Source organism: Nematolebias whitei, chromosome 8, assembly GCF_014905685.2.
Source record: "Nematolebias whitei isolate Nwh7 chromosome 8, NemWhi1, whole genome shotgun sequence".
Classification (NCBI taxonomy): domain Eukaryota; kingdom Metazoa; phylum Chordata; class Actinopteri; order Cyprinodontiformes; family Rivulidae; genus Nematolebias; species Nematolebias whitei.
Window position 1 is genome coordinate 47,059,248 of NC_056505.1, and position 11,270 is coordinate 47,070,517.

At 41.0% G+C, this 11,270-nt stretch overlaps 1 protein-coding gene across 1 annotated transcript in view; it reads left to right on the forward strand.

The window, feature by feature from the left end:
- LOC119413713 (golgin subfamily A member 1) overlaps positions 1 to 10,956 on the forward strand; it is a 52,676-nt gene extending 41,720 nt beyond the window's left edge. Inside the window, exons 9-10 of the mRNA XM_037680767.1 lie at positions 6,999 to 7,094; positions 10,852 to 10,956. Of these exons, the coding sequence (XP_037536695.1) occupies positions 6,999 to 7,094; positions 10,852 to 10,956 (201 nt within the window). The remainder of the gene's footprint in view (positions 1 to 6,998; positions 7,095 to 10,851) is intronic.
- Positions 10,957 to 11,270: the final 314 nt, after the last annotated feature.

Consider the following 11,270-nt stretch of genomic DNA (forward strand, 5'->3'; position numbering starts at 1 on the left):
TGGACCAGGACACCTGCGGACAGGTTTGACCAGGACACCTGCGGACAAGTTGGACTAGGACACCTGCGGACAGGTTGGACCAGAACACCTGTGGACAGGAGCAGACATTGGAGTTCCAGAAATCTCTTGATGGCAGCGATTGACTCAAAAGTTTGGACAACAAAATATGAAGTTATGGGAACCATTATTTTAGTCAAGGCCATATTTATTAGAATTATATTTAAACTTGGTCATTTTTCAAATTATTGGGGACTGTCAGATTATACAGTACTGTAGAATGGCAGCCACCTATTATTATCCACCTGAATTATGGTTTCTTAACGTTATTTATTTATATCTTAGTCTTTCGTCAACTTTAATGCGGCACGAACTGCAACATGTACTCCCACAAATGTTATATCAAAACGACCGGCTCGGCACCGTGATGTGTGCTATTTTTTTTTATTGGTGTTTCAAGTTACCATAGCGACATAATTTGCAAACGATGACACCATTTTTCCCATACAAAATTCTTGACAGAACAATTCTCACTCTTAACTGCTGCTGTGAGGTCACATGACTTAGATTAGAGAGCTCCCTGAATAAAACTTAGAAAGTTACTATTGGATTCGTTTGAAACTCTCAGAAATTAATCATTAGATGTATCTCTAGAACTGATTAACGTTTGAAGCCATTTTGATTTTCGGCTGCCACACCTACATTTAAATGGCTTTAAATCAGCTATTTTTACACATGTAGAGATGGAATTTGGTGTGGTTGTAGCTGAGAACATTCCCCATCACATACTGAATCCAAATCAAAAATCCAAGATGGCCACCTTAGCTAAAAGAGAAAATAAAATTAATAACTAAGCCATTTTTAGAGCCATTTAGCTGAAATTTGTACGGTAGTGGTAGCTGAGAGCAAACCCCAACACATAGTTCTGTCAAATAAAAATTTCAAATTGGCACCAGCGTGGCAGTCCCCGTCCAAGTTTCTTCAGAAACTTTCTAGTTATTATTATAGTCACTTTAAAATTATTTCAGTGACCTTTTATAGGGTTTTGTTTATTTAACAAGGGGATATAAACACAAATTTGTCTGTGTCCGGGTGGATGGGTGAAGTCCGGAAAGCTCTTAAAAGAATGAAGAAGGGGAAGGCAGAAGGACCTGATGACATACCAGTGGAGGTTTAGAAATGTCTTGGAGAGATGGCAGTGAGGTTTTTGACTCAAATATTCAATAGCATATTTGAGTGTGAGAAAATGCCTGGGGAATTGAGAAGTGTGCTGGTGCCCATTTTTAAGAACAAGGGTGATGTACAGAGTTGTAGCGACTACAGGAGAATTAAGTTGAGTCACACAATGAAGATCTGGGAGAGAGTTGCGGAAGCAAGACTTAGATGAGAGGTGACTATCTGTCACACTTCTGTAGGCTTGTTCCGTGTTCCTAGCTGCAGTGTGGGTTCCTCTGCACTCCTGTGCATGAAGGACAGCCTTTTTAAGTTCTAAGTTTTTGTCTGTCCATTGTGCCGTAAGACTAATCATGCTAACGGAGCTAACATGACGTCTGCGGTAAAACTCACCCAACAAGTCGTGCTATCGGCTATTAGCTTCTCAATTACGTCGGAAATGGTGGCTTGTAACTCGGGTAACGTTACGTTGGAAAAATATTTCCGACTGGGGACGAGGTAGCGAGGCTCAATGAAAAATAAAACTTCCACACCGCCGACATTTTGAATTTTCCTCTCCGCCGTGAAATCGGGTGGGCGCGTGTGACATCACCATGTTGTGTTGCCGCTGCAGGCAAAAACAGCGCCTTTTTATATCGGCTAGTTATTTTAATGGAATGGCCGATGTCTGATATTGAACTTTAACGCTAATAACGGCCGATACCGATACACCGTGCATCCATCCCTAATCATATGACAGGGTGCCAAGGGAGTTGGTGTTACTGCATGAGGAAATCTGAAGTGGAAGAGAAGTATGTTAGACTTTGTTTTCATCTCAGGGTTGAGCACCCCTCCAACCTTCATCTAACCGGTAATTGGACCCCCCCTAGACTCCTGAGTATTACCCAAACAATACTACGGTCAGGCCCTCTTAGGCTGGGTTCGAGAAAGATTCGACCAGGCACTAACAACTAGGGATGGGGCCGATCCGGTATTGGTATCTGCCTCCGATACCAGTATAATTTACGTATCAGATTTTTTCCAATCCAACCTGCAGAGATTTCCGATCCATGATGCATGTTTGCTTCAAACTATGGATAACTATGGATTTCCTGAATGGAGGCGTGTCTCATGAACCCAGAGTAATAAGACCCGCCTCACATTCAGGAAATCCATTTCATAGTTTGCAGCCAGCTACAACGTGAGGACTGAGTTAGCAGCACTGTGGCTAACAGCTAACCAACTTTTCATCGAAACGTTCGCTGTGTGGAAGTATTTTACACTAGAAACACCACAAGACAGCAACGTGCAATGTCTGCAGAGCCATAGCGCCACATTAAACCGTGGTAAAGTTAGTTTTACGTTGGACATTCAAGCTCCGTGGCTTCAGCGGGGCGCTGCTCTTACTCAACCCGCAACGGGCAACTCGACCCTGGCCAGCCGCGTCCATTCTGCCCCGTTCAATCTGCCGCACTCAGTCTGCCCGTCTCTGAGGAGGGGCAGACTGAGCGGGGCTGACCGAAATCAGACTGCCTGCTTCAGATTGAACAAGAAGGAGACATCGCTGAAGCCCCGGAGCTCGAAGTTTACTGAGAAGTTGTTAAACTTCATCATAATTAATGACCAACCGCTATCATTTGTAGAAAACAATGGATTTCTCAGTTTGATACTTGCAGCCAAGATATAGTTTAACCTCCAGGAGATATTTATCAGTACAACAGTAGACAATCATAAAAAGGAATTGAAAATTACAAGAAAAATTATATATATTAAAAACAAAAAAAGAAACAAAAAACGGCTACATTATACATTATAAAGTGATGTAAAATACTAAAAACAGGAATATGTCTGTTGGTTTATGCCATGAACTTAGCAGATGTTTAAAGCCATTTAAATATTTTTAAATTCGTTTATTCATTAATTTAAAAGAAACCAAAAAAACAAAGCAAATTCATCAAAAAGAAAACATTGAATGAAAAGAGTGCAGAAAGAAGAAAAAAATTCTTATATCTGCCCCTTATTTAAAAATATATAATATAACTTTAAACAATCACTTAAATTAATCACTTTAATATTCACTTTAAAGCTAGGACTAAAAAGAAACATGTTTTGTGTTAGCAGAATTTAATTCTAACTTTAAAACCTATCCAACATTAATAAAACTTACCTCAAGTTGCCTTTTTGGACAAGCATGCATATATTTGTACACATTGTACATGAGAGGAGATTATTACAGCCTCATAAAATCAATAATGATGATGATATCGGAACCGTATCGGTATTGGGCGACATACAGATTTAGGTATCGGGATCGGAAGTAAAAAAAAAAAAAAAAAAGTGGATCGGCGCATCCCTACTAACAACCTTCATCTGCAGCACGCACCCCTATTTCACCTCGCATCTCTTAGTCAAGTAGGTACCCTGAATTAATGGCTGCTCTTCTTCCATTTGACATTTCACAATTGGTAGAAGACCTGGTAATTTTCTTAGGCCAGGACAAGTTGGCCATATGGGGATGCTGTTCAAAAATCTAACTAACTGTTAAAAACCTCCTAAAATCTCAGAACCAAGCACGCTTCCTCACTAAGTTCAGCAGTGAGCGTGTATCATTCAGATGCCATCAGGTAAATGAGTCCCAACACCCTATGATTTTCATGCTTTACATTTTTAATCAAAAATTTGCAAAGGTTACATTTGTAGCTTGAAAAATCCAGCAGCAGTGCAAGTGAATGCATAAAAAAAGCAGTATAATGAATGAAATAAAAATCAAAAAATGGTTGGTGCATCCACACCTAGAGGAATTTGGATTTTCAATCTCTTATAATAATCTCGTAATCAGCCTAAACTCTTACTATACTGTCCCTAAGAAAAAAAACACAAAATGCAACATATAATTTTTAAATATGGTAAAATGGTTAAAAAAGGCTGGTTCCTACCGCATATCCCATGACTGGATCGGTTTTCCAGGAAAAAGGAGAAAAATTCCTACAGCCTTTTTGAAAACTGTCATCAAATGTAATTAATTCCAATCAGAGTCTTGTTCAGAGTTATCTGGGGTCAGTCCTCTTTAAGGGTGATCATGTGCAGTGTTTCCCCTACCATTATACAAGCGGGGCGCCCCGCCCCGTCAACAGAACTGAGCGCCCCGTCTACTGAACCCCACCCCCAACCACCTGTCTGCACTGACGTAACGCTAAACTAGCGGCTCGCAATGCAGGTGCACTAGCACAAAAGCTAAAGGAAGCCTCTTCATGCTGAATCCTCACGATGAACGTACCCCCGCCACTCGAAAACTGTCGGTACAAACAGCGCACAGCTCAGATGTGTGTCTGTCTCTCCCCCCGCTGACCCCCCCGCCAAAAAACCCCAAAACTGTCGATTCAGACATCGTGCGGCTGAGATGTGTCTCTGTCTCTCTCCTCTCACAAACCCTGGTCTAAAACTGTACAACTGTCAGTGCAAACATAGCGTGGCTGCCTCAGTGTCTCCCCCCCAAAAAACTGTTGGTTTAAACAGCGCGCTGCGCAGCTTAGGACAAGTCCCCACCCCCACCCCACCCCCCCGGACAAAAATCACAGACAAGATGAGCGCCCCGCCATGGCAAGTTATCTAGGGGAAACATTGATGTGCTACTGAGCGGTTCTTCATTGCTTTAAGTTTTCATCTTCTGTTGTTTCTTCAGCTCTTCTGCAGCCAAAATCTTCCCTCTTCAATCTTCAGATCTGATCCAAGTCTTCAGGGCTTGACGACCGTGTTCTTCTTCTACTCGAAATGACTGACCAACTTTCCTCTGCTATCTTGTCTTCTTAAACTAATCTCTTGTCTCTGATGGGCTCATCTATGATCTAGCATCCATTTTGAAAACTTGTCAACCATTTTTTAAACTTTTCAACAGTTCATCCGTTTGTCTCCTTTTTTTCCAGCTTGTGGTTTTTATGCAACAGCTTGTCTAGACAGTGTACTTCCTTTCTAGTGTAAGCTCGTGACAGGTGCTCTGCCTAACCGTCTATTGGAGTGTTGCAACTTTTGTTCACTTCCTCCTATCTGGCAGCCACTTTTGTTATTTCTCAACTCTCAACCTTTAATCTTAAACGTAAAAAAAAAAAAAACGTACTAATAGAAATATAAACTCACTTTTAATCCAAAATGTTAAAAATATACTTGCTAAAAGAGAGGTATAAACTCAGTTTGTGCCTTTTTGCAGAATAAGACGACACATCTGTAACTGTGTGTGTGTGTGAAGCCTAACCACACTTCAGATCAGAGAGATTCAGAGAGACACTGATTCACACTGATTCAGAGATCCACACGGACTACACTGCTGAGTTTCCTGTCACTTGCTTCAACTGACACTCTGTGTTTCTCAACCCTGCACGTCTAATCCTAAACGTAAAAAAATATACTTAATAAAAGAGAGGTCTAAACTCACAAAAACCTTTCTTCTAAAATCACTTGACTTAACAATTAAGAGTGAAATCTAGATCTAACTATTACAATCACTTAATGAATACTTCTTTGATCACAAAATGGATTATATAGGATATTTTTGATTACAAATAAAGATCATTATAACATTTGATTGTTTCAACACCATGACAGACAGACATAAAATCTTTAATTTAATCAACACACCCACAAAACTTATTGTATTGATCATTCATTGACTTTTAAGATTGCCTCCTTCATATGTCCACCTCCACCAGACATGGGCAGTCTGACCTCAACACCTCTTCATCCACCTAACTTGACAGTTGGTACAGGACATGTATGAGGAAAGCAGGACAGTGGTGAGATGTGCTGTACAAGTGACGAATAGCTTCAAGGTGGAGGTGGGAGTGCATCAAGGATTGGCTCTGAGCCCCTTCATGTTTGCTCTGGTGATGGACCGAAGAACAGATGAAGTCAGGCAGGAATCCCCGTGGACTATGATGTTTGCAGATTAAATTGTGTTCTGTGGTGTGAACAGGTGGAAGAGAACTTGGAGAGATGGAGGTATGCACTTGAAAGAAGAGGAGTGAAAGTCAGCCATAGTTAGACAGAGTACATATGTGTAAATAAGAGGGAGGAGGTGGAACAGTGAGGCTACAAAGAGCAGAGGTCGCAAAGGTGCAGGACTTCAAGTACTTGGCGTCCACTGTCCAGAAAAAGGTGGAGTGCGTTAAAGAGGTGAAGAAGAGAGTCCAGGCAGGATGGAGTGGATGGAGAAAAGTTTCTGGAGTGATTTGCGACAGAAGAGTGGCATCAAAAGTCAAAGGAAAAGTTTACAAGACAGTGGTGAGACCAGCTATGTTGTATGGTCTGGAGACAGAGACATGGAAAAAAAGACAAGCGACAGAACTGGAAGTGTCAGAAATTAAGATGTTGAGGTTCTCCTTAGGAGTGACAAGGATGGAGAAGATTAGGAATGAGATCATCAGAGGTACAGCACTGGTTGAACAACTGGGAGATAAAGTTAGAGAAACCAGATTGAAATGGTTTGGACATGTCCAGAGGACGGACAGTTGTTTGGACATGTCCAGAGGAGGGACAGTGTGTAAATTGGTAGAAGGATGTTAGAAATGCAGCTGCCAGGAAAAAGACAAATAGAAAGGCCAAAGAGGAGCTGTATGGATGCAGTTAGAGAGGACATGGAGGTAGTTGGAGTGAGGACAGAGGATGCAGTGGACAGAGTGAGATGGAGGAGGACTCACTATGGCGACCCCGAAGAGGGAAAAGCCAAAAGAAGAAGGGGTACAAACACAAATTTGTGTCTGCAAGAAAAGCTCTGTCTTTATTTCATACACTTCATATTATGGTGCTGTGATGAGAATTTAGAAAAGATGTTTAAACCGCTGCTCTTGTCTTTTCAGAAGTCTAGTCTGGAGTTGAGCTTGGAAGGAACCAGAGCTGAGCTGTTGGCTGTTCGGACAAACAATGCTGACACCGTCAGCTCTCTGGAAGCTCAGGTAAGACGGCTCACATTAAAATGACCTCATCTATATGGGATTGAAATGAGCTGAATATTGTTGATGTGTGGCTAAGTTCAGACAAACTTTGATACACACACTGTTCACACGCATACACTGAATGTCTTCTGTCATACATCCTAATGACAACAAATCTGAATACTTTATTAGAGAGTGATCTACAAACGTCTATGAGTTTCGGCAGCACGATGGCTCAGCGGTTAGCGCCAGTGGTTAATTTGAGCCAGATCCTGCCGGAACAAGATCTGGGAACCTTCTCATTTTGACCGCTCTGATCCGGCAACTCAAATCTCCGCTCCTAAAAGTCTAAAGTCATTGCGCATTCTTATTTTGATTATTCATTAAAGATACAATGAGAGGAGAAGTTGCCCAGTCTATGGAGTGGATGTTCCATCCGCACCACGCTCCTGCCAGCAGAGACACGGACTGCATGTCCCGCAGGGAGCGTATTTATCCACCTTCATCTGTGCACCATGAGACAGTTGTTACTCACAGTTTCTCCAGACAGCTCTACAGGATGCACGCACAACTGCTGTGTCGGAACTCCTACATACATTACCGCGGTGCATAACATTTCAGACGCAATAAATAAGCTTACAGTAAATTTTTTTTAAAGATAAATAAATAAATCAATACAAGTGAAATGTTTGATGTGTATTAACATCACGTATCAAAACAACGGCACAAATTTGTCAAAGTAAGAGCGATCAAAATGTCAAAAAGACAATTTATTATCTAAAATAAATTGATGGATGGATTGTCCTTAGCTGGACAACAGAGAATTGAAGCCCCTGAAGGCAGTGGTAATTGAGATTGGAGCAGAACAACACGCAGGACTGAATTCTGCAGAGTTCGGGTCGGACAGTATGTGTGTGGTTGGGGGCGGGGGTAAGGACACTCGACAGAATAGGTCTTTCACACACAGGCTTGTTAACTGTTATTGCTCTCTAAAATAGTAATTTCAATTCAACTTTTATTTCTATAGGTTGTCAGTCTCATGGAGCCTCGTCATTTACAAGAGAGACCTGTTTTTAATCTATTTAATCAAATGCTTACAGATGTTTAACAACCTGTTTCACCAAAATGCAAGGAATGGCATCTCTTTTATTCCAAATTTTCTGGGGGAGGCTAACTTTGTTAGCAAAGAATAGAGTGCTAACACTTGTTAAACATCTGTTTTTACAACAAATAAAAAAAAATCAAACTTGTGCTTTGACAATCGATGAAACTAAAATATTTTGTCAACGTGACAGAAGAAAGAGGGGGCAGGTGTCGCTCTCACTTTGAGTTTACTCTTTGTTGCTGCGTGCTGTGGATGAAATGCGTCCAGAGCGGAGGACTTGTTAGCAAAGAATAGAGTCCTAACATTTATTAGGCCCGAGCAGCAAAGTGCTGCGTAATCGCTCTGTTCATTTGGCCCAAGCAGTTTTTACGTCAAATGAATTGGCCTTTTGGGGGCCTTAACATATCCCAACACTCACCAAATTTGCCGGACGCATCAGGACTAGAGAAAAATTCTGCACAGTTTAATGCAGATCACATCACGTTTTTCTTCAGAGTCCAGTTTTGAGAGAATTTAAAAAGTAAAAAAATATAGAATCTTTTATTTAAGCAGTCAATGCAAAACATGAACAGATGATGCATTGTATTTTTATTTTAGCTAATGTTTTGGTCCAATCAATTACACAGAAAAACATCAGTAGAAACTTTGAGGAGGACTGCCATGGTGCGGCCATTTTAAATTTTTGATTTGACAGTACTGTGTGTTGGCTTCATTGTCAGCGACCACAGCATCAAATTTCAGTTCAATGTGGCAAAAAAATCAACAAGTTAGTCATTTTTTATTTTACGCTATGGTAGCCATCTTGGATTTTTGATTTGGTTTCAGTATTTATTGGGCATTGCTCTCAGCTACCACCACACCAAATTTCAGCTTAATATCTCTAAAAATGGCTGATTTATAGTATTTTTTCCTTTTTACCGAAGGCAGCCATCTTGGGGTTTTGATTTGCAATCAGAATCCGTTATGGATTGTTCTCAGCTACCAGTGCACCAAATTTGAGTTGAATAGCTCTACAAACATCTGAGTTATATCTATTTGAAATTATCCTTGGCGACCATCTTGAATTTTTAGGTTTGAATTCAGAATGTGTTGTGCATCACTGTCAGGTACCACCACACCAAATTTCAGCTCAATATCCTTTAAATTAGCTGACTTATCATGGTTTTTCCTTTTTAGCTAAGGTGGGCATCTTAGATTGTTAATTTGCATTAGGAATGTATAACAACTCTCAGCTACGACCAAACCAAATTTCAGCTCAGTATCTCAAAGAATGACTGAGTTATAGTCAGTTTAGAGTTTTCTGAGGTAGCTGTGGCAGCCATCAGCCATCCGAGTTCTAGAATTGCGCCGCTCCAGGTGGCTGCATGTTGGAGCAGCTCTGTTACTTTCATCCTGAGATTTTGCTTTTGGAAACTTTAATTCCTGTTTTTCTGGATGTAAATCACATTTTTTGGATGATTGTTTCCTCTGTTATCGGATGCTGTGCAGCTGGAAGGATTTTTACTGAAACTTTTTTAGTTTTGGACATTTGTTATGATGCGTAACCATGGCAACAAGGCAGTTTTCTACAACCAACAGCAGCTGATTAACATCTCAAAAGCTCAAATAATATCTCGGCTACAGCCCTAAATCTCAGATGAGTTGAAAAGGATGTTCTGTGGATGCATTCTCATCTACCTGCCAGCTGTGCTCGAGTGCCTGACCATTGAGATCCTGGAACTAAATTACATTTCCTGCTATTTCCTGACATTCATGACAGCTGAAGGACGGATCGTCCCTCAGCACCTACAGTTGGCTGTGCGCAGCAACGAGGAGCTCGGCAACCTGCTGGGAGGAGTGGCCATCGCTCTGGGAGGAGTTCTGCCCAGCATTTGGGTGGTCCTACAACCCGGGGGAAACAAGAGGCCAGCCGAGTCTGGGTGGACGGATCGGACTGCATCTGCAGCCAGTTTCTTAGGATCCACTGTGGAATGGACCTTTACAAGAGATCCTTCCTGTCTACAGTCATCAGTATCTATAACATCTCTTAATGGAATGAAGATAACGAGTTACAACAACAAATAATTTCCCTTTGGGATTAATAAAGTATTTTTGAACTGAATTGAATTGAATCTTGATCCAACATGGCTCCAAAAGTTAATCAGTGTTTTGTTCAGAGACTTCTCCACTCTAGGTCATGTGACCTCACTGTGGCAGAGTTCTGTCAGTGGGTTTCAATGCAGAAAAATGGCATGTTTACAAATTACGTCGCCATGGTAACTCTGAACACCAATAAAAGTAACAGCACACATCACGATGCCGAGCCGGTCGTTTTGATACATTTGTGGGGGGACACGTGGTTTGGGCCGCATTAAATTTGAAGGAAGAGCAAGACCCTGTTCAGGTGGGTATGGTGGCTGCCATCAGGTTCTGGCTGTGAGCTCACTGCTGCCCCCTGCAGAGCAGCAGAGGTACTGCCTGCCACACGTTCCTTCAAAGCAGTTTTATGAGATCAACATGACTAAATGCATAATAAATATATGTGAAATACCGGTACATTAACCAAACGACACATGACATGTTACACAGTGTTGTCAATTATTCTCTGAAATCTAATTCAAAATGCAAATGCAGTGAGTGGTTTAAATAAAAACCTTGAATCAATGTCGGCACGTTTGTCTTCTCTGTCCTCAGGTGTCTAAACTGAGCTGCAGTGTTTCTGAGCTGCAGACTCTTCTCCGGCACAAAGACGACTCTTCTAGAGCCTACAGAGAGAGAACAGATGCACAGGTGAGCTGACGCCAGACACACAACTGTGTCAAATACAAAATCTGAGGTTTGACTCCACGATTGAAAATCTAGCTTGAGCAGTCAAACTGATGTCGCTTCAGAAGTTTAGATGACACTTTATGATCAGTGCGATCATTAATTGTACAAATGTTTAACAAATGTTAATGATTTGCATCATGTTTTAAAGGTGACCAAGCTTGTAAAATTTTTAGTTTGTTTCATTTAAATAAAATAAAGTATTTCATAGATAAAAATAGCTTTGAGCTTTTTTTAACATCAGTGTTTTGGTCTACTTTTTGATGAAATAAGCCAGTTATATATAA